The 25,480-nt window shown below is 32.7% G+C and overlaps 1 protein-coding gene across 1 annotated transcript; it reads right to left on the reverse strand.

Annotated features, from left to right (window-relative positions):
• Positions 1-761: 761 nt before the first annotated feature.
• LOC112784376 (alpha-galactosidase 1) lies at positions 762-4,693 on the reverse strand. The gene is made up of 15 exons (XM_025827558.3): positions 4,348-4,693; positions 4,059-4,117; positions 3,795-3,851; positions 3,665-3,699; positions 3,456-3,559; positions 3,284-3,359; positions 3,139-3,197; positions 2,980-3,045; positions 2,813-2,896; positions 2,662-2,726; positions 2,484-2,566; positions 2,295-2,385; positions 2,123-2,172; positions 1,902-2,042; positions 762-1,144 (listed from the first exon to the last, which is right to left on the reverse strand). Exons 1-15 carry the CDS (start codon positions 4,503-4,505, stop codon positions 1,052-1,054), a joined length of 1,221 nt encoding a protein of 406 aa, XP_025683343.1. The 5' UTR covers positions 4,506-4,693; the 3' UTR covers positions 762-1,051.
• Between the last annotated feature and the right edge of the window lie 20,787 nt (positions 4,694-25,480).

The following is a 25,480-nucleotide window of genomic DNA, read 5'->3' on the forward strand; positions in this document are numbered from 1 at the left end:
GAAAATCCCATTATTTTGCTAGGTTAATGTAAATGTTAGGCATCCTAAAATGTTCAAAACACAGGTGGAAAGATATTTTTTGGTCCCTCCAAATAATGTTGTTTGATATGAAAATGAAACTATACAAATATCAAATACGTCATATATCAAATAAGTAATAATCCAAATATGAAAATGGAAAAATCATAAAAAAACATTAAGAGTAGAGTTAAAACTCAATTCTAATTAGATTCTTGGATGGATCCAAAAGAGAGCAGGACATGATGAAAAACAAAAAGAAAAAAAAAATCACAAGTAATTCCTCGTATGTGATAGTATGAATGAGATTCGAAGGTATGAAGATAGTACGAATGTATGAAAATGTATGATATATAACGTGATATTGAGTTGGTTTTAATGGTTCTGGAAGAAATATGCATGTATAAATTTATTATTTGTCATAAACTTATTTTAGGATTAAATCCAACGTGTTTAAAAATTTGACAAATTTACGAGCTTATTCAAGAGTTATACGAGTTATAACTCAAAATCGTAACTATAAAAAATCCATAATTTGAAATTTTACACTTTAAACAGATTAATTTTTAAAAAAAAAAAATACAAAAAAAAATTTTCACAATAATAGACGTGAACAAACTACGTTTAAATTAAATTTTTTATTCTAATCATAAAAACTAATCTAAAAGTAATATATTCACGTCTATTATCATAGAAGATTTCAGTGATACTTTTTTTGTTCTAAGACTAATCTGTTCGAAATATAATTCTTTAAGACTTATTTGTCACTTTTCTCTAAAATTTATAGTTGATAATTCACACTTAACGTACTACTCAGATAGAGGTTCATGTTTCACATATAGTTTATCTTTACAAAACTAGGAGCTAAAATAAGATAGAACACCTCAATTAGAACAAACTGAGAAGAAGAATGTTTATTGAGTTTAAACATTCAATCCCTTTTTCTTTTTATTTGGAAGAAAAGAAAGTTGTTCCAATAAGGTAAACTCCAGAAGGTGCAGTCCTTAGCTTAGTTTGTGGGTGGTTTGAGAAGTCAAGCTACTGGCTTCAAGACATACATTTTACAAGAATGTGGTTCCAATGTAGCACTCAATTTATTCACGAATAGTTTCTTCAATGTCTGGTGCTGCATTCATTCAAAACCATACCTTACAACATCAGTAACCCCCCAAATAGTTTCAAAACTCATATGCAGTTGTATTCATATAAAATTGATAGTTAAAAATTATTAGAGAGTAATTTGGTCAAATATTCAAATCATTCAATGATTCTTAACTAAGACAACTGATTTGCGTTTCTACCTAGCCGCTAATGTATCCATGTTTAACTTTTTTTTATCTTTTAAATTTTGGGATTTGGGTCTAATCCCTCTTAAATTTACTAATTCATTTTTATCTTCGGTTTCTAAAAATATAAGCATATTTCTAAAAATATAAGCATAAATGACCCTAAAAAACTTTCAAAAATGTGTTTCAATCAGAAAACAAGTTTTATAGATATCAAAACTAAAACATAATATACACTAGAGTAATGATTAAAAATCCTAATATATTATCCTAATTATCATCTTAATATTAAAATAGTAAAAAAAATAACAATAACTATCTTCTTATTTTTTTTTAAAAAAAAAATAACATATATATTTAAATTTTTACTTATGTAAGTATTAAGAGGATAAATAAGAAGATGAATTAAGACTTCGAATCATTACTCATACACAATAAGTCCATATATTAAGTATGGAAAAAAAAGTGAAAATTCACGTGCAGTTGTTTTCACGTGAAGTTGATAGTTGAAAAACGTTATATAGCAATTTAATCAAACATGTCAAATCATCTAATAATTTTCAACTATCAACTTCACTCCACAAAAAGAGAACATACCTCCCAAAGGTCTCTTGCTTGAACAACACTGTTTTGGGGAATGCCAATGTCATCCCAATTGGCTGTGATGGCATTGCGCAGAGGCCCTCTATTAAGCAACACAACAGCTACCTTATACCCTGAAAGAGGACCTGCCCATATCTGCACCCAAAAACATGCATATCAACCCTTCTTGCTAATTTGAGACTATACACACACAATCATATTTGTGTTTTAATTACCTCTTGATCACCTTCCATCCTAACCTTCTTAGCTTGTACACCAAGCGAATCTAACACAGTACGAATTTAACATTGTTAGTGACAGAATAACAAGTTAACGACGACTACTAAGCCTTTTCCCACTAGATAGGATCAGAATATCAATGTTAATGTGATGATCGCATCAAATCACCTTGGTTAACTGCAATAACTTCTTTGTTTGTGATTATCTCCACAATCTCTTTAGACATGTTTCGAACGTCACAACCGAGAAGAAGAGGAGCCTGCACCAAAACTTATAATGAGAAACAAGAATGACCCCAATGAACATTACTAACTCTAACTATGACATGAACTGGGATACAAGCATGCATCTTCATACCTTGGAAATGGCCCATAAACTGAAATGAACAATGTATTCATCTTTTGTCATTCCTCCATTTCCCACCTCAAGCATATCAGGATCTGTTCATTTGATAAAATCCAACAGAAAACTTATTCAATTTCAGAATTCAGACAAAGCTACTGATAAGTGAAATCTAAATTTCTAAATTTCTAACCATTCCAACCGCCCGGTTTTGCGAGATCAGCATAAACTTCATTCATATCAGCCCTTGAAATCATACTGTAAAAAGAGGCTAGTTAGATAAAATTCCAAATTCAATTACAAAACTTCTAGAATTAGAAAAAATTGAATCCATATTTATGCACCTGTCCCATGAATCATTGATGTCATTTGTAGTTCTCCAGCTATTTCCGACTCGACCGCCCCACAAAGCCGGATGCATGTCGCCCCTAAACAAACAAAGCAATTGCAATTAGAAGGAAGAAACTAAAATTAGAAGAACACAAAATTGTGGAACATATAAGAGTTTTACCATTCACATAGAGAGAAGAAGATTGGACGACCAGCGTTCATTAATGCTCGAGTCATAACAGGATATCTGCAAATAAGAAAGAAGAGCAAAGTTTTCAAACTCATGAATGATGATCAAAGGAAAACATAAGAGGTAAAGTGAAAATATACTTTCAACTACCTAACAGTTGGTTTTGATCCATCATTGTTACAATTGTCATACTTCAAATAATCAATACCCTGCAAAATAAGGCATCGTTACGACTTATTTAATAGCGATCGATTGATATGTATGTTCCTTAAAAAATAAAGATAATGTTTGCTACCCATGATGCAAAAGTCTTGGCATCTTGAAACTCATGACCAAGTGAACCAGGCATCTGTTTGCTACAAGTGAAATACCTGCAAAATCGCGAAACGAAACCTTAGTTTAAAGAACTAATGGTTGAATGAGAAAATGGGACTAGTTTGTTTGGGAATTTGGCCAAGTCTATGTACCCTGCATCCGAATAAATTCCGAGCTTAAGACCCTTGCTATGAACATAATCTGCAAGAGCTTTGATTCCAGAAGGGAATGTAGATTTCTTTGCTACCAAATTGCCCTGCAAGATTATTTGGAACATACTGTTTTTTGACACAATGCAATAACTTTGAAGGATAAAAAGAATAGAAGGAAGAAAATCAAAGAAAAACCATAGGTATAAGACCTTATCGTCACGGTGTAGCTCGGCCCAGCAATCATCTGCATGAATGGTATGATTATAGTTACAGCATTTTGCTTTGTAAAAAATGAAATCAAAATATAAGAACTGAAAATTTAGTTGCTTTCATATGTACCTATGTTTACAAAAGTGTATCCAAGCTTTGAAAGACCAGTCGAAACAAGCGCATCGGCTGCAATCGAAAATCTATAAATCAGGTCATTGCCTTAACAATTCTTGATTGTATACAAATAAAGACTAAACTGAAATGCAAACAGTGATAGGTTTGAAATCCAATTTGGGGAAGAACTGCAAAATTGAATACAGAACAAACAGAACAGTGCCTTCTATGAAACATGAATTCACATGGAACAAATTAAAGATATGGATGATCAAATACCAGTTTCCCGGATGATTTTTTCATTAATTTGACAGTTGAAGTGATTCCAACTGTTCCATCTGCACAAAGAGTTTTTACAAATCAATCAGCATCACCAATCATTTGATGCATATATCCAAAACAATTGAACATGAATGAAAAAAACAAACAAATAAATAAAGATAAAGATCCAATCATATATGCCAATGACAATAATTGATAAAAAATAATGAAACAAAGAAAGTATATAACAAAATAACAGAATTGCAATCAAAAGAACAAGAAAACAAAGATTTAAGATTATACATACCCCATAGGAGGAGTTGTTCCAAGGCCATTAGCAAGAAGGCTTCTTCTGTGTTGGTCCACCTCATTACCAAAGTTGGCTGAAGCAGGAACACAATTCAATGAGAGATTCAAAACCACCACCACCACTACCAAGATCTCATAACCAATCCTTCTCTCCATTGTTGCTTACTTCAGCAACTACTCTATGTTACTATGTTACTAGTTACTACTTACTACTGCTACCCTTTACCTAGTGAACTAGTGTGTTTTTTCCTTATCTATTTATATTATTTTATTACATTATTGATTTATTGTAGATCAAGAGGGTACAGTAACGTGTTCCTTTGTCAGAGGTTACTGTTTTATGTAATCATGATCATCATTCTAGAAGATATATATAATAAATTTGTCATTATCTAAATTTAAATTTCACGTTTGAATTGATTTGTTTATTTTTAGGATTAGATTTAGATTTAAATTTGTAAAAATAAGAAAGAAAAAGAATTTTTAAACAGAAGAATGAAACTTATGCAGAAGGAATTAAAAAGTGTTATTTTTCATTTTTTTTTTGGTTTGTACATTAGAGTAGGAGTATATATATATATATACACACAGAAGCTTTCACTATTAATCTAATTAGGGATGTGGATGGGTCGAGTGAAACTAAGTTTGATGTGGCTCAGATCCGACCCGACCCGAAATATATACCGGATCTATTTATTATATTCGAATTCGGTCTTAGACCCGATGAAACCTATACATTTTCGGGCTACGATTATACCGGGTGAAAATCGGGCTGTTAGCATTACATTACCGTGATACCTTCTTATAAGCTAGCATGTGAAAATATCTAGATTTCCAAGACTCCAACCATTATTTGACATGATAAAATTCACTTAGAAAAATATAACAAGAACCAACTCTTCTCTAAAATTAAAGCATAACCATAATCAATACTAATATTGTCTAATAACACCAAATATTTAAATCAATATAAATAACACAATATTATGCATTAGTCTAAAATCTTATGCATTTTAAACATAAAACATTAACGTATATTCTTATAATAACTAATAATAAAAAATATTAAGGTTTACAATACTTAAATTCCACATAAGAATAGCCATCATTCATCACTAATAACACAAAATATTAATTGTGTATGATGACCGGGCCACCGGGCCGACTTCGGGTGACCCGAGTCATGGCCCGGACCCCGCCCGAAATAATGACCGGGTCTATTTTTGAGACCCTTACCCGACCCTAAACCCGGTGAAATCACACCAAAATAGCCCCTAAAGTGTCCGGGGCCGGGCCGGGCTATGCACACCCCTAAATCTAACTAATCCTGCTAATGAGTAATAGCTCAAATGGCATAGTCTCCCCATACTCAATTAAGAGGTTGCGGGTTCGAGTCTCCTATCTTTGGTAAAAAAAAAATCCTACTCCTCATAATAGAATTATTTGAAAATATTATTTAAATTAATTTGAGAATTACTCAACTAATCTTATTAGATAGAATCTGTTTTTTCCTTCTTTTTATAAAAGATTCTTTACATTCTTTATATATGTTAATACCCCCCTCTCCCAAGCTCATGATGGTCTGATTGCGAATCTGAGTTTACTCTTAAACTTATCAAATTGGTTAAAGACAAGGGTTTAGTTAACACATCCGCTACTTGTTATGTGGAAGGAATGTGGGTAACAGCAATGGAGCCTTTTATCACTTTGTCTCTCACAAAGTAAAAATCTAATTCAAAGTGTTTGGTTCGATTGTGTAAAATTGGATTATAGGCAAGCAACACAGCTGAAATATTATCACAAAACACAGTGAGAAAAGCATAGCAGGACTGGTGTTCTTTATATATGTTAATAAAATTTAATATTTTTTATTTTATTATTTAATTAATTATGATTATAATCACTATCGAATAAAATTGTAATTTATTTATATATAATAAATAAATTTGGTATAAGAGTTTAATATTTTTTATTTTTTTTTATAGTATTTTCTAACCTAACAAATTTAAAATTAAATTGTTATGGATCAAATTTTTATTTAAAAGTTTATTATTAGTCAATAAATTACTATATCTATAAAATGAGATTCGAATATCCAACATTTTTTTTATGAAAAAATTTCATTTATCATCATTAAATAATGAATATTAATTATTAACATTAGTAAGTATAACATAATCATTATTTATTTAATGAGAATAATGTAAGATTAAATTATTAACGTTAAATACAAATTCAAAATAATCATGAGCGTATTATTTACGAATTTTTCAAATAAATAGGGGTGACAATGAGACGAATAGGGACAGAATTTTGTACTATTTAATTCCTCCATATCTTACAATAACCCGTATAAAATCAACTCTATTCTTACTGTGAATAATAAAAATTTGAATCATAATCTGTTATCGTGGATATTCTATTCAACATCCACTCTTGAAACAATTTCTCATTGAAAATGATAAATTAATAAAGATTATAACATTCAAAAGAAAATATATAAATTAAAATAAAATTATTTAAAATTAAAATAAGATTTGGCCCTAGTTAAGATGTGTGGTAATCTTTTAGGTAGCATTTGTTTTGAGGTATTGAGACAGAGAATGAGAGACTGAGATTCAGTATCATGTTTGTTGGTTCAGAGACTGGTACTAAAATTTCTGTCTCTGTTCCAAAATTTCAGTATTTCAGTACTTTCAAAAAGTGGGGATACATGAGACTAAAATTTTTAGAGATAGAGACTAAAACTTTAATAACATTTTATACCTAGAATACCTTCATTTCAAATAATTAATTCTAATTTTACCCTTTGTACAAATTAAATTAGAATTTTATTCTTGTTTCAATTTTCGTCTCCCACTTTGCACCAAACAGAATACTAAGATTTATTTCAATCTCTATCTCTTAGTCTTTGTCTCTCAATCTCAGTCTTTTAATTATTATTTTTTTTTGAAAAGGAAATTTTGAGTTTAAAAATATAAAAAATTTAAAAATAAACAATTAATTTTTGCTAAACAATTAATTTGAAAATAAACAATTAAAAATAAATAAATAATTTAAAAAATAAAAAATTAATTAATTTTTTTTTAAAAAGTAATGTATTGCTTACTTAAAATAATTTTTTAATAAAATTCAAACGGACACTGAATATACATGTTTCCTATATATTGTCCTTTTGAAACACAAAACCATGTTTTCTACTTAACTCCTTAATTAGAACTATAGAGATAATTGTGATGGAATTAACTTAATTATTTTAAGAAATTTCCATCATTAATTAATTAATTAATTAATTGCAGGTTATGAAGATGACATCAGTGACTTTTGTGTTCTTTTTTGACTCTACATGTTTGGTTGAAATATACTTGATAAGGACATCCGAATATTTTGATAGACCAAAAGCGATTGTTTTTTCTTTTTTGGCTTTCAAGGAAGAAGGATCGGTGGTATTAACAAAATCCAAAGATTATGGCAAGGAATTTTCATATGCTTTTAACAACCTTATGAAGTCCGCAACTTTTTACTTGTGCTTTTATCTTTTTAAAATAGTTTTTTTTTTATTGGTTTAATTACTCTGTTGATTTCTATAATTTTGTAAAATTTTAATTAGATTTTTATATTTTTTTTTAATTGAATTCTTACACTAAATTTTTTTTTAATTGAGTCTTTACACTTTTTTTTCTTTTATTTGAATTTTTGCACCAATTTTTTTTATTTGAGTTCTTATATAATTAAATTAATTACTGTTAAAAAAGATCTAATTAAAAAAATTTTGATATAAAAACTCAATTAAATAAATAAATAAATATATATATATAAAAGAATCTAATTAAAAATTTTATAAAATTATAAAGACTAATAAAATAATTAAACCTCATTTATTTGATGTGATAGTTAATTCCATATAAACAACTTAATGCCTTTTGGAATCAAACAAAAATATTATATTTTTTTCTATTATTTAATTCCTCTTTTGTATATGAATATTACAGTTACACAATCTAATGCATATATTTTTGGAAGATATTTTTGGCAAATTCTCTTTTTTTTTTTTTTTTAAATTACCTTTTATCATTTTATTTTATACTTTGTTTTACAATATATAAAAGTATTTTATAAGAAAAAAAAACTAAAGAATGACAATATGATTTATATTTGTTAATTTAACAATTAAATCCAGCTTATGAAATTTAATTGAAAAGTTATTATTGTTGAGTTGTATTGATCCTAATTTAACTGGCCATTCTCCTTTTCACAATTATTCCAATAGAAATATAATGCTTAAAGGTGGAGGAACTAATACACACTTTCACAGCGATTTATTGTCCCACCATACTTGGACTTTTTTTTTTTACTCTTCAATGTATAAATTTGATTGTTGAATTTTCAATGTAAGATGTTGATTTTAACGTTTAAGTCACTATTAATTTTAGATTTTTTTTCTTTTCTAAATAAATTGTATATGTGGTCAAAGTAATATATTATTTAAGTCAAAAGAAGTAATAGTCATTTATGTTAAGAAATAATTTCATCGAACGTGTACAACCATATTTCACAACTATTAAAAACCATAGACGCCGAGTTCATCTTACAATTTAGAGTTTAGACATTTGATCTCTGATTATGATTTAATTATATCTTTAAATATAAAAATGTTACCTTTTTTTTTTTTTGTTAACTAAATATAAATGCTTTTTTTTTTTTGTATTAACAAAATATAAATGTTACTATAATGGGATTAGCTATGTTGGGCTCTATTAGGATAACCTGGGCCCATATGAGTGAATACAGGTGATTCAAGCAAAAAATTTGACTTAGCCCTTGTAATGTGTCGGACAACAGCAAAAGAATAATTTTATAAAATTTCAAAACTAAACATAATTAATCAATTTGCATTGGTTATCATCTAATCAAGTATTTATATTGAATTATTGATATTAATTGAGGATAATAAATAAAAAATAATTTTCAAAAGATAAACACTTTTCATAAGATAATAATGTTAGGTATTAGGTTAATAATAATATATGTCATTAATTTATTCCCTTAGATTTTGCTAAATCTTAATTTTTTTTCCCTTTCTTTTATTCAAATCAATCTCATGTGGTTATATTGGTATCAGTTTGTTTAGGCTAAATAATATTAAAATGAAATGTATATATGTATATACATTTTTTGTTAAAGATAAAAATAATTAAAAGGGCAATTTACTTTAATAAATCAACTCCAATCTCAAATTACGCAAATCCTCCAAATTTTTAAAGGCTAGGTAAAAGTCTTAAGTTGCATTTTTATATAAATCGAATTGATTAAATTCAATTTATGCAAAGACATAGTTAATCGACTCTATGGGATTCGAATTACATGCAAAAATTCGTTCACGTGTAAATTGAAGCTAATAGTTTTGAATTAAATAACCCCACTAAATCGAAACAAGTAAATTCGATTTATACTATCATAGTAAATCAAATTTGAGCAAATCGATTTATACACGTGAATGAAGCCCATGGTAAATCGAAACCAATGATTTCGATTTGATGGTTTTGGTAAATCGAAAGCCAATGGTTTTGGCACAACTGACGAGACACCAACAGACATAGAACTAGAGCAGGCTGCATGTCCTGAGGATTACGGATTATGATTCGAACCTCCAGAACTAGATACCACATCCACAAGCTTTGCCAACAGTTCTGGAGTCCTCACCTCGGAAAACTGAGGACGACAATGGAACAGAACCCCCAAATCTTCATCACTGCTAATAACGAATGAATCATACTTCACATCATCGCGTAACCGGAAATTGGAATTCTATAGAACAACTTCTTTACCCGTTTCACACCATGCAGGCCTAGTTTCTGGAGTATAATATTCTTAAACTCAGTAAAAGTTGTCGAATGTTTGAAAAAAACACTCAGCGGGTCTTTATCAGTAAACTTAATTCCTGATTGCGTTTTTTTCTTAATGGACCTTCTACAGTGCACAAGAGCTACAAAACTCTCATCACTAGCCATTGTGAATCTCATTATGGTGAAAAATTCATGTTGAGCTCGTATACGTTAGTACTTGGTGCGCAGAAATTGTGATTACACTTTGATTATGTAAAATTCATCGCTCTTTCTTTCCCTGGTAATGGCGCCAAAAACATGATGCCAATACCATGGTTCACAACTTCACACAACTAACCAGCAAGTGCACTGGGTCGTCCAAGTAATACCTTACGTGAGTAAGGGTCGAATCCCACGGAGATTGTCGGTATGAAGCAAGCTATGGTCACCTTGTAAATCTCAGTCAGGCGGTTATAAAATAGTAATGGGGTTTTCGAAAATAATATAATAAAATAAGGATAGAAATACTTATGTAAATCATTGGTGAGAATTTCGGATAAGCGCATAGAGATGCTTCCGTTCCTCTGAACCTCTGCTTTCCTGCTATCTTCATCCAATCAGTCTTACTCCTTTCCATGGCTGGCTTTATGTAATGCATCACCATTGTCAATGGCTACTTTCGGTCTTCTCTCGGGAAAATGATCCAAATGCCCTGTCACGGCACGGCTAATCGTCTGGAGGCATCACCCTTGTCAATGGTTACATCCTACCCTCTCAGTGAATATGGTCAACGCACCCTGTCACGGCACGGCTATTCATCTGTCGGTTCTCGATCATGCTGGAATAGGATTTACTATCCTTTTGCGTCTGTCACTACGCCCAGCAATCGCGAGTTTGAAGCTCGTCACAGTCATTCAATCATTGAATCCTACTTGGAATACCACAGACAAAGTTTAGACTTTCCGGATTCTCTTGAATGCCACCATCATTCTAGCTTACACCACAAAGATTCCGATTAAGAGATCTAAGAGATACTCATTCAATCTAATGTAGAACGGAAGTGGTTGTCAGGCACGCGTTCATAGGGAATGATGATGATTGTCACGTTCATCACATTCAGGTTGAAGTGCGAATGAATATCTTGGAAGCGAAATAAGATGAATTGAATAGAAAACAGTAGTATTTTGCATTAATCTTTGAGGAACAGCAGAGCTCTACACCTTAATCTATGAAGTGTAGAAACTTTACCGTTAAAATTACATAAGTGAAAGGTCCAGGCATGGCCGAGATGGCCAGCCCCCAAAACGTGATCACAGGATCAAAATACGATCCAGGATGTCTAATACAATAGTAAAAGGTCCTATTTATAATAAACTAGCTACTAGGGTTTACATAAGTAAGTAATTGATGCATAAATCCACTTCCGGGGCCCACTTGGTATGTACTTGGGCTGAGCTTGAAGGTTACACGTGCAGAGGCTCTTTCTAGAGTTGAACGCCAGCTTTTGTGCCATTTTGGGCGTTGAACTCCACTTTGCAACTTGTTTCTGGCGCTGGACGCCAGAATTGGGCAGAGAGCTGGCGTTAAACGCCAGTTTGCGTCGTCTAAACTTGAGCAAAGTATAGACTATTATACATTGCTGGAAAGCCCTGGATGTCTACTTTCCAACGCAATTGGAAGCGCGCCATTTCAAGTTCTGTAGCTCCAGAAAATCTACTTTGAGTGCAGGGAGGTCAGAATCCAACAGCATCAGCAGTCCTTCTTCAACCTCTGAATCTGATTTTTGCTCAAGTCCCTCAATTTCAGCCAGAAAATACCTGAAATCATAGAAAAACACAAAAAATCATAGTAAATTCCAGAAATGTGAATTTAACATAAAAACTAATAAAAACATCCCTAAAAGTAACTAGATTCCACTAAAAACATACTAAAAACAATGTCAAAAAGCGTATAAATTATCCGCTCATCAGTACTCTACAAATCGAATTAACTATATTTGATTTAATCATATAGTACTATACATATTAAATCGACACTAATGACTTTGTTTTACCTAAAAATCTATGTATCATCATAAATCGAATTCAATAGATTTGATTTACCTAGCAATTGAAAATCAAATCTACTTGTTTCAATTTAGTGGGGTTATCTAATTCGAAGCATTAGCTTCGATTTACACGTGAACAAAACTTTGCATTTAATTCAAATTCCATAAAGCCGATTTACTACATATTTACATAAATCAAATTTAATCAATTCGATTTATATAGAAATGCAACTTAGAATCTTTACATAACCTTTGAGAGTTTGGGGGATCTGCATAATTTTAGAAGAGAGTTAATTTATCAGGGCTACTACACATCCATATAACCATATAACCAAGTTGGCCCAAGCCCAAATAGATTCAGGCGCATTAAATGGAGAGTGAAAAACACGCGCCAGACACAAAAAACCCCTCATTTTCCATTCGCGCTTCATTATGAAAGAACGTTACATCTTCAACACGAAACCAATACACCAAAACACTCATTCTCTTCGAATCTCTCTGAACATACTCAAACTTCAATCACATTCTTTGCGGAAACCACTACTGCAAAGGAATTGGAAGAAGATTTCGCAAGCAACAACCAGAAACAAATGAAAACAGCAACAAAGACTACAAAAGGTATGAAAAAATTACTGCTCATTTAAAATCTTGCAATGTCGCGTTTCGCCTAGTTTCATTTTAGTTTTACTAGTTTGATTTACTTCGTTTAGTAGATTGAACTATTGTGAATGATTTTTACAGTATAAATAGGGCTTTAAGATATACATGCTTATTCTTATTGGTGTGGATAGTTTAACTAGAGCTCTGTTACTATCTTCAGTACTTCTTTTTCATTGAAGAACACTATTCTTGTTGATTGAAAGTTGATAATGATTTATTAACCACGTGAACGTTTTTCGGTTCGGTCACCTTTGTGATTTTGGCTCTGTGCATGAAGGATTTTTGGTTCGGTGGGTTGTGGCATTTTAATTAACTTGATTAAGATATACATGCTTGTGGTTGTTGATGTATTGAATGAGTTTTGTTTAGGACAATTGACATTAGAGACAACTCTTTTACTTTGATAAGCCATACTACTGTAAAATTGTCTCATTATATTTGATTAAGATATATGTGGTTGTTCTTATTTGTGTGAATAGTTTAACTAGAGATTTGAAAATGATTGTTACTATCTTCAGTACTTCTTTTTTATTGAAGAATACTATTCTTGTTGATTGAAAGTTGATAATAATTTATTAACCACATGAACGTTTTTCGGTTCGGTGACCTTTGTGATTTTAGTTTTGTGAGTGAACGATTTTCGATTTAGTAGGTTGTGGCATTTTAATTGACTTGTTTAAGATATACATGCTTGTGGTTGTTGATGTATTGAATGAGTTTTTTTTAGGACAATTCACATTAGAGATAACTCTTTCACTTTGATAAGACATACTACTGTCAAATTGTCTCATTATATTGGATAGATTTCAGCACCAATGGTAGTTGACCTTGATACTTAAAGAAAGATAATAAGTTTCAGTAAGAGTTTTTAAAGAAGCCAATTTGCAAATGTCATTTTCAAAGATTCATGAAATTTGAAAAAATTTTCTTTTGGAAGATGTTGATTTTATTAAGATATACGTGGTTGTTCTTATTTTTGTGGATAGTTTAACTAGAGCTTTGAAAACAATTATTACTATCTTCAGTACTTCTTTTGAATGGAGTAATAGTATTCTTGTTGATTGAAAATTGATCATCATTTATTAACCACTCGGTTCGGTAGCCTTTGTAATTTTGGTTCTGTGAGTGAACGATTTTCGGTTCGATAGGTTGTGGCATTTTAATTGACTTGATTAAAATATACATGCTTGTACTTGTTGATATATTGAATGAAATATTGACCAAAATTTTTCATTACAACAAAACACAACAAGAAAATGGCAACAATGAAGGAGAAGGCACATTATAACGTAAGCAGATTAAATATATTTATCCGCTTCCATTCGAATAATATTTATTTTGTATTATAAATATATCCTCACATTCTACTTCAAAACTTGCAAAAAACTCACTATTGCAGATGCCAAACAAAGGAAATAGCAATAGTGTACAGGGAAATGAGTCAAGAAAAGAAAGATATTGTGGAAGAAATGGGATTTGGTGCCCTGACAAATGTCCCAGAAATGAACGTCTCTAATATACTGTTAAAAGAATTGCTTGATCAGTTTGATGAAGAGAGAGGATTCCTGAAAACTCTCCAGGAGAGAATATACATAACTCCTTGGAAAGTAGTAGTTGCCCTCGGCATAAACAACGGAGGTAATACATTTTCCACTTACTGCTTATTTTCAGTTCATTGTTGTCCGAAAAATTAAACTGACTATTTTTGTCTGATTTTTGCTATTAAAATATTGTAGGAAATCTTTTCCTGAAAAGGTTGATTACAACAACCTGAATCTAGCAGACAAGAAAATATTTGACAGCATCAAAAATATTTTCTTAGTGACTTTGACAAAGAATGTGCTGGATATGAGTGTAGAAGGGGAGGAGAACCAGAAAAAATTCAAGAGGACTTTTGTTGTCTTCATACAAAAGTGCTTCTTGCTCCCCACAACGGTAAGTGTGGCCTCCCCAATCCACAAGCCACCGATCTTTCATGTGGACAACATTCGAGAATGGGATTGGGCAAAGCATGTTCTCAACTTCTTAATGAAAGGAGTTGAAAACAAGAGAAAGGGGAAGAAACAGTCTGTTGATGGCTGTATTTTTGTATTAATATTGATATACTTTCACGAAACCAAGTTCCCCCGTCCGTTTGCACCTGATGCTCCCCCTGCATCATGGGTGGCCCATTGGACAAGGGAAATGATCATTGAGCGGATTTCATCCGAAGCAACACAACCATTGGTAAATACTCTACTAAAGTTCTCCAAAAAATTTGCTTTGAAATGCTTTTAAAATACTCTACTAACTAAAGAAACTTCTGTTTTAGGTTATAATTAATTTATTTGTCCTACTTGCAATTGTTAGTTTCTTCATTTGAATGTTTCTGCATTAAGAAACATTTTTCTTGATGAATAAATAGTTGTCATGTACTATTCACCATATGAATGTTTTCGGTTCGATAGGATTTCTTCATTCGGTTCACCGGATTGTTAATTTGTTATTTTGATAATTAAATAATTGAGACCTTATTTTTATTTTAGGGACTTCTATACAGAAAGGAAAAAAAAGAAACGAAAAACAAAAACAAGTAACTTGGACAAAAAAGAAAAAGGAAAGAAAATAAAAAAGAAAATTGTTGAGACGAATTCTTCTTCGGAAGAGGAAAGACTTTCCAAATCTAAATCCGAAAGCCAGTAAGTTTAATTTTCATATTAATTTTATTTAATTTGTATTTGTTTAAATTTTTTTTTATGCGCTTATTCTTATGTATTGCAGAGAAGAAGAAATATAAAAACCACAACAAAGAAAAGAAAACAACCACTGAAGGTGGTTAAAAAACAAACCAAAAAAAACAAAGCCTGTGCCTATAGATTCAGAGAGCACAAGCAAATCTGAAAGCGAGTAAGTATTGCATAATTTCTGTGAGACGTTTTGTTGATTGCATATATATTTATTTTTGGTTCGGTGGGCTTCTAAGTTTCGGTTTAGCACTTTAATTTATTTCGATTCGGTGGTGTCTGTGAGTTTGGTTGACTTCATTGTTAGTGTCTTGTCTCCGGTATAAATTCAATGTGTTTATCTATTTTACAGAGAAAATAAAATTGAGAAAAGACCCGTAATAAAAAGAAAACAACTAGAAAGGATGGCAAAAACACCAACCTAACCTGACAAGGAGTAAGTTTCTCGAATCATATTTTCTTTTATTGATACTTACGTTCTAGATTCCTTGATACTTATTTTGTGAACTTTCAAAACTGAACAAGCAAAAGACAATGCTTCAGAAAAAAAGAAAACGAGCATTGGAAATGATAAGAGAAAAAAGATCAAAGAAAAGAAATGATGGAGCTCAGTCAGCAAACATTGCTCCAGATCAGTTTGACTCTCCAAAGGCACAAAATGAATTCTCTCAGACGTAAGATTCAGTTTATTATTTGCGAGTTCTTTTTCTTTCTTTGCTTACTTTTGCTACAACCATTTGTAATTCCTCTAGATTGAATTACTAATATTTATTTATCTTGCTTAGAGTGCCGACTGTAAATTTGGATAGTGAGCAACTCTTACAGACTCAAGGAAGCTCTATACCTTCTGTAAATACCACGAGCAATACCAGGTAAATTGGTTCATCGCATATTGTATTTTTGGTTCGGTGGTTGCCCAAAAAATGAATTTAATATGTTTCTAGACCTCTGCTTTTAATCTTGGTTTCTAATTTTAATTTGTTATCTTTTTTTTAGGAAAAATACCTCGGAAAGCACGGTCAAATATTTTAGAAAAAAAAAAATCTTCCCAAGAAAGACTCTTAAAACTCCACCAATGTAAGTTAAAAATATTTATGTTACTCTTTTAGATTTAGTTAATAATTTTTGTTTAATTAATTACAAGGAATTTGTGTTTAAATGTCACTAGAGCTACACCTGATTCTGAGATACAAATCGTTGAGTTTCAACAACAAACTTGTTCTCAACCTTTGGAAGTGTGAGTTTTTCAATGTGCAAATTCTTATTTTTCAAAACAAATTCTAATTATTTAACATTAACTTTATCCTTGTTTACATTCCTTAGACATCCTCTTGCATTGTCTCTTCCAAGTTCAGTTCAGAAAGAGTTGATGAAGGATGACTTCATCTATGTCCCTCCATAAAAGAAATACAACAAACTTCTAATAATGAGTAAGTTAATAAATATTTATTCACCACATGAATCTTGTTCAATGTTTACTGCTTATACATGGTTTAATTATGATTCAGTTGAAACCAGAGATGAATTCAATGTGTTCTTGTCTTTGGACTCTCTTCTGTTTATTACACATGCCCTCAAGAAGATGAAAAGCAGGGTGTTACAGTATCTCTTACAATTTCTGTAATTGAAGACTTATTCAAAGATGACTATGTGTATAAAGTTTCTAATGAAGAGTAAGTTTTACATAAAAATTCTTTTTATTAATTTTAATGGTTATTATTGAACTGTTTTCTATTTAATGCAACAGCTCTACCAAAGAACAACAGCAACAAGCCCAAGAACCACCAATGCAACAGCAATCAGAACAAGAAGCACCTGTTAATGTGTAAGGATTAAATTCTTTAATATCACTTTTGTTTAATATAATTTCGGTTCACTGTAAGTTTAGATTTTGGTTCACTATAAGTTTGGATTTCAGTTCACTATAATTATTAAGGTCATTTGTGTTAAATATCATTGTTAAATATGATAATAGTTTGGAATAATTATAGAAATGTTTACTGTTTAATGCAGCAGACCTTTGGAACAACAACAGCAGTCCTGCGAAAAACCAACAGCGCAGCAATCCGAACAAGAAGCACCTGTTGATGTGTAAGTTTTACTGCTTATATAAATACCGATAATGTTTACTGCTTATACATGGTTTAATTATGGTTCAGTTAAAACCAGAAATGAATTCAATGTGTTTTTGTCTTTGGACTCTCTTTGTGGTCAGCTAAATTTCTTATTCACTGCTGATTCTTTTTTGGTTCGGTCAGAATGTTAATATTGGTTCACCTGATACTTATGTGCTCAGTTGAGTTCTTTTGCATTAAGAAAACTTTTCACTTGATGATTGAATATTTTTCACGTTTTATTCAGTATATGAATTATGTTCGGTTCGGTGGAAATGTGATTTAATTGATGTTCATTTTGCAGAATTTTATGTTGGGAACACATGGCGTGGAGTACACTGATAAGAGGACAAACAAGGCCTACAGGTTTGATATTGAGCAGTATGCCCACCACCGCCAGTTTCTTGACAAAAGAAAACTTGCATCGCATCCATTTGTAAGTTGTAATTTCTAAAAATTCTTTGATAATTCTCTTGTTTGCTATTGTTTCGACTGAAATATTCTATAATTTTTTGAAACTTTAGCTATTTGTCCCAATTTGCAATGGAGGGCATTGGTGGTTGTGGATTGCTGATGTAAACAAAAAAAAAATTCTATGTCCTTGACCCTATCAATAAGCTACCAGAAAATATACCTGATTCTAGAAAGCAACTGAACAAATTTGTTGTAAGTTATTTTCTTGTAAATTATTCAAATTATTCTGTACATCAGAGAAGTTTGATTCACTATTGTTGGTTCTATTTATTTACTTTTTTTTTCTTTTTCAGGGTTTAATAATTTCCCAGATGAGGGTGTACTGTAAACCCTGCAAAATTTAGCAAATAATTAATAGAAAAATTAAATTTTAATAAGAAAAATTAAAAATATAAATTTAATATTAAAATAGGATAGAAATCTTCAAAACGAGAATTTTGTCACCAATTTCAAAGAATTTGGCCCAAGATTGGGCCGAACGGGCAGCACCAGTTGAATTGGGCCCAAAATGGGCCCAAGGCCCAATTCAGCTCATTAAACCTTAAAGGAAGACAGCCCCTTCTCCCTTCAACTTCATTCATGCTAAAGCATTTCAGCAAAGGGGAAAGAACTCCTTGTTTCACCAAAAACCCTTGCCTTTGACTAAATTCCAATAACTTTTGATTCGGAGCTCTGATCGCCGCACCGTTTGCGGTCACGCGTCCGCAGTGACGAGCTCTACAAAGTACCTTTCAAGGTGAGGAAATCATAATCTCAGCTCCTATTCTCTCTTCTTCAATTCTGAAATGTTAGGGTTTTGGTGTGGTAAGATTTTGGTTAAATTGATGTTATAGGATCAAATTCACTTGAGAAATTGGTGGGCTTTGGTTTGATTGAGGCACATACAAGGTGAGGTTCATCAACCCTAGCCAATTTCGGTTCTAATATGTTAAATTGTGAATTTTGAGTATGTATAGTGATATATGTGAAATTAGGTGTATAAGTATATATGTTGGAGCTTGAATTGTGAGCATTGGAACTTTGTGGAGGTTGGGTACTTGAGCTTTGATGATTTTAGGGCTTGAGGGGCTGTGTTGATTGGTGTTTCGCCTTGGACAACACGTGAAAATCGGCCAAGGTATGGTTTAGATTTCGCGTATTTAATATGTAATGCCCTGTGAAAATTTAGGCTAGAGAACTATAAGATAAGTTGAAATGTGCATGTAGGTTAATGTTTAGCAACCTTGATAGATTTATTAAATGATATTGAGCATGTGTGGTGATTGATGGTTATGTTGCAAGTGTGGTGTTGGTACTTGATAATGAATTTAATTGAGTTTGATGGAGGTTGTCTTAGCATATTTGGTATTAATTAGCAAATTCTTGATGTAAGAGTTGAGCCATTCATGATAGTGGTGTGAAGCACTTATTGTGGGTAATTGTTGAATAAAAGGGTTAATGTACATGTTGATATGTGTGACAAGGGATCCATGTATGAACATGAGTATAATTGTTATTATCTTGAATTTGGAATTGTGGAGATGTATGGGAATATGTAAGAAGTTATTGAATGATTGAGAATGTTAGGTGTGATATGTTGTAAAAGGTATGGAAGGTGTGGGGTTGAGTATTGGTATGTGATGCGTGAGTATCTTTCCTATCTTTTCCTAATGAATTTGCATCTAATTTGTTGAGTTTAAATAAAGAATTAATTATCTTTTAGCCAATATGGATGCTACTTTGAGTCTTTTTCAATTTTGTTTATTTTAGGTAGCATTCGGCTGGATTTGATGGAGTTTCTGCAGTACAAGAATCAAAAGCGATGGCAGCGAGGAACGACGCGTGCGCGTGACTGACGCGTACGCGTGATTTGAAGATTTGCACAGTGACGCGTGTGCGTGACCGACGCGTCCCCGTGACTCGCGAAAAAGACCATCGACGCGTACGCGTGACTGACGTGTACACATGACATGCGCCACGTGCAGAAAACGCAGAAAAAATGCTGGAGACAATTTCTGGGCTGTTTTGACCCAGTTTCCAGCCCAGAAAACACAGATTAGAAGCTAAAGAATAGACAAAACAAGTGGTCCCCATCCATCCATTGAAGATTTGCTGATTATTTGATTAATTTGAATTTAAATTCAAATATTATTTTTTTAGGAAAATATATTATTTTAGTTTTAGATAATTAGATTTTAAATTTATTAGGATTAGATATAAAAGGGAGAAGAAACCTCTCTTTTGGGAGAGGCCCCGGAGACTTCCAATTCTATACCAATTTACATTTCGTAATCCTAGTTTTCTACTCTGAACCATGAGCAACTAAACCTCCATTATTAAGGTTAGGAGCTCTGTCTATTTGTATGGATTGATTCTATTGTTTTTGGTATTTTAATTCATGTACTGATTTATAATTTAAGAATTGTTTTCGTTCTTTATCTTATGAATTTGGGTGGAACGGAAGTATGACCCTCTTTCTAATTGAGTTCTTGTATAACTTGGAAAAGCTCTTTACTTGAACAACAACTTGAAAATAATTTTTCCTAAATTCTAATTATCTGGATTTAATGGGATACGTGACATATAATCCTCTTATATTTGGATAATTAGGATTTTTGTGGCATAATAACTAGAATTAAACTTCACTCCCTAATTGGAATTAATTGACCAAGGAATTGGTGGTTGATGAAAGTTAGAGGAGACTAGAAAGGTCTAAGGAATTAGGGTCTAGTCACATATAGTTTGCCATGAATTAAATCTTACATGATTAAAATAAATTAATAAGAAAAGTCAATCCGGAAAATAGATAACTCTGAAACCTTAACTGCCTTCTCCATATTTTATTCCCAACTTATTTACTTGCCTGCCTTTGAACTCTGAATTTACTGTTTAATGCTTTTGAACTCTCAAACACCATTTTTTGTTTGTCTAACTAAGTAATTTAATCAACCATTGTTGCTTAGTCCATCAATCCTCGTGGGATCGACCCTCATTCACTTGAGGTACTACTTGGTACGACCCGGTGCACTTGTCGGTTAGTTTGTGGGTTACAAACACCGCACCAAGTTTTTGGCGCCGTTGCCGGGGATTGACTGTGATTAACAACTATCAGTTGTTTGATTGCTTAGATTAGGCGTTTTAGCTTTAATTTTTTATTTAAATTTTATTCAAAAATTTTCGAAAAAAAATTAAATAAATAAATAGCACTAATATTTTCCTTAATTTCTGTAATTAAGTTTGGTGTTTCCTAGTTAGTTTTATTTTAATTTTTCTTATTTTAATTTTTAGAATTCTGTTCTTTCTTCTTTGCTTTCTTGTTTGCCACATGGTGCGTTTAATTCTGTTTGGTGTTTTGTGCTAAGGAAAAATAATGGAGAGAGATCATATGGGTTACTACTCACACCCGAGTAGTGATTCATATTATTGTGGATGGGGGAACTACCCAAATTTTGGTTGGCAAAGTCAAAACCAAAGAAATTTCAGTGCTCCATGTTCCAACTATCAAGAACCACCATCTCCATATTCATACCAAGAACTACCACCTCTCTATCCATATCAAGAACCATCATCTTTCTACCCATATCAAGAGCCACTATCTCCCTATCCATACCAAGAACCATTATCTTTTTACTCTTATCAAGAACCATCACCTCCTTCTTATTCATATCAAGAGCCACCATCTCCTTATTCATTTCAAATACCATCAGATCTTGAGCTTCTCATGAAAGAATGCATACATGATATAAAGACAAGTGTCAAAAATGTAGAGAAACATGTGCAGTCGATTATCAAGTCACAGGAAGAGGAGCAAGCAAATTCCTTCCCAAGAGATATAATGCAAGATCCTATAGAATAAAGTGAGAAAATCAATCAAAGGAGTTTATACTCCAGTGAATTAGAGAACTTTCCACTCTCACACATGGAAGAAGGGAAAGATGCAAAAATAAAGGAAGTTGATGCACCAACAAAGAAGAAAGATGCACAAACAAAGGAGGTTGCAAGGGATGAAAATAATTATGGGAATCTACACCCCAATGAAGCAGAAAGTGGCATGGAGGGTGAGTTTATTGAACCACCAATTCAAGAAGTTCTTGATGAAGGGTACACTCTAACCATCACACAACGCCCACATTCTGAAATCAAAGAAGTGAAGGCAACCAAGGAAAGCACTGAAAAGGGGATTGTGACCAAGAAATAGAAGAAAATATCCATGAAAAAGAAAAGGTTAGCAAGAAACAATCTAACCTCTACCCCAACAAGCAAGGTGAATCAAGCTAATCACAATAAAAGAAAGCTTATTAGGAGGAATTTATATCAGGGGGCACTAATCATCACATATCCCCCCTTGGAGACATTTCTTTTAACCAACTGGAAGAAGAGGAAGAAACTTCAATAATCAAGTGTCAAGCTAGTGACGTTAAAGAGGCGCTTGTCGGGAGATAGCCCGATAATTTCGTATCCTTAGTTACTTTTCGTAGTAGTAGTTTTCTTCCTTGTTTGATTTTCACTAAATTTTTACTGTTTTTCAGATCATGCAGCTATTTTTAACAGGAACTAAACACTTCAAGCACAAAAAAAAAGAAGAGCACATGACGCGCAAGCGTCGCTGACTCGTACGTGTCAGATAGGTGTGCGTGAAAAATAAAAATGAACAGAGAGTTGCGCGGGAGTGGCGCAGGAATGATGCCTTTCGCACAAACAAGCCCACGCGTACGCGTACCCCACGCGTGCGTGTCATTCGTCATTTTGGCACTCCACGCGTACGCGTCATTGACACGTACGCGTGACCTTGAAAATCGGCGTCAATAAGTGTTTGGGCAGAGAGTTGTGCTGGCTTGAGGCTGGAAATGTGCTAGAGGCACAAATTTGGTCACGCGGACGCGTACGCGTCATCTGCACAAATGGCCATCCACGCGTGTGCGTGCGTGCAGCTGGCTTCGCGCGATTCGCACAAATCATGGGCATGCATACGCGTGCCTGACGCTTACGCATCATTAAGAAAATTCCGCAACCCAGGACGCGTACGCGTCCTGCACGCGTATGCGTTGCCTGCACTACACAACTATACTAGTTCGCCGCTCTGTTTTAATTTTCTTTCTCTCTCTCCCAAATCCTAATTCTCTCTTGTCCTTTTATCCTTTTTATTCTTCTTTCGTCTTACTATTTCTTTCTATTTTCAATTCTTCTTTGCTTGAAGACAAGCAAACTTTTAAGTTTGGTGTTGACGCTTCGCTTAGAAGTTTTCTATTTATTCTTATGGCACCAAAGGGAGGCGAATCATTTTCACAGGAGAAGCACAACCTGAAGAATAAAACGACCGCTAGGATAACTAAGATGGTTGAGTTCCTTTCATTCTATATTCCTTCTCGCTTTTACTATATTATGTTCCGGTTTTCTGCTATTTTGCTTTGTTTGTTGCATGATCCTTTATTAGTTAGAATCCTAGGTCTAGTTTAGTTTTCTCTTAATTGCTTTAATTCCGAAAAGATTTCTCATGTATTACTCACTGAGCTTGAATTCAAATAAAAAAATACAAAAGTGATATATTGCATGAGAAAGTGAGTTTATATTGAAGAATAGTTTTATTTACTTAGATGTGGTGGTACTTTCTGTGATTCTGAATGCATGACATGAACATTGCATATTTAAATTTGAATCAAAGAATGTTGATGTACAAGGAACGGGAATTTAGAGAATTATTATGATTTCTCTGAAATTAATGAAAGTTTAATCCTTGAAGCAAAAGAAACAGCATTGAAAAAAAAAAGCCAGGTCCAAGGCTCTGAGCATCAATGACTAGAGAGGTCAGACATGATTAAAAGCTCAAAAAGTTGTTTCCCTAGTTATATGCTTGTGGTGTTCTTGTGTCAAGTAATCCTTGAGACAAAACATTTAGAGTCGAGATCAATTGCAATTAGAAGAGTATGCCAAAGGCTTTGAGCACCACTGTCTGGGAGTAGCTGAAAGAAAAATCAAAACTCCAAAAAGAGTTTCCTAGTTAAGTGCTTGTGGTGTTTCTGTGTCAAGTAAAACTTGAGACAAAATATTTAAAGTCACGGCTAGGCTCAAGGTGCAAAGCACCAAAGAAAAAAAAATTGCTGTGTTCAAGGGTTAAATTGAGTTACAAAAGATCAGAGGATTCATAATATTATCCGGATTCTAATTCCGAAAGACACTAACATCCTTTTGATTCAAAGGAGAGTGAGATGCCAAAACTATTCAGGATTGCAGTTGTAAACCCCACTATAAGAAGAGACATGAGCTTAATCGAACTCTCATTCTCATACAAATTCACATCCTAAGCCTATATTAGTTATGGTTGCTTAAGGACAAGCAACAATTCAAGTTTGGTGTTGTGATGCGTGAGCATCTTTCCTATCTTTTTCTAGTGAATTTTCATCTAATTTGTTGAGTTTAAATAAAGAATTAATTATCTTTTAGCCAATATGGATGCTACTTTGAGTCTTTTTCAATTTTGTTTATTTTAGGTACCATTCGGCTGGATTTGATGGAGTTTCTGCAGTACAAGAATCAAAGGCGATGGCAGCGAGAAACGACGCATGCGCGTGACTGACGCGTATGCGTGATTTGGAGCTTTCCATGGCGACGCGTGCGCGTGACTGACGCGTACGCATGATTTGAAGATTTGCACAGCGACGCGTGTGCGTGACTGACGCGTCCGCGTGACTCGCGAAAAGGACCATCGCGAAAAGTACATGTGCCACGTGCAGAAAACGCAGAAAAAATACTGGGGGTGATTTCTGGGCTATTTTGACCCAGTTTCCAGCTCAGAAAACACAGATTAGAAGCTGAAGAATGGATAAAACAAGTGGTCCCCATCCATCTATTGAAGATTTGCTGATTATTTGATTAATTCGAATTTAAATTCAAATCTTATTTTTTTAGAAAAAGATATTATTTTAGTTTTAGATAATTAGATTTTAAATTTATTAGGATTAGATATAAAAGGAAAAAGAAACCTCTCTTTTGGGAGAGGCCCCGGAGACTTCCAATTCTATACCAATTTACATTCCGCAATCCTAGTTTTCTACTCTGAACCATGAGCAACTAAACCTCCATTATTAAGGTTAGGAGCTCTGTCTATTTGTATGGATTGATTCTATTGTTTTTGGTATTTTAATTCATGTACTGATTTATAATTTAAGAATTGTTTTTGTTCTTTATCTTATGAATTTGGGTGGAACGGAAGTATGACCCTCTTTCTAATTGTGTTCTTGTATAACTTGGAAAAGCTCTTTACTTGAACAACAGCTTGAAAATAATTTCTCCTAAATTCTAATTATCTGGA

This window comes from Arachis hypogaea, chromosome 20, assembly GCF_003086295.3.
Source record: "Arachis hypogaea cultivar Tifrunner chromosome 20, arahy.Tifrunner.gnm2.J5K5, whole genome shotgun sequence".
NCBI lineage: Eukaryota > Viridiplantae > Streptophyta > Magnoliopsida > Fabales > Fabaceae > Arachis > Arachis hypogaea.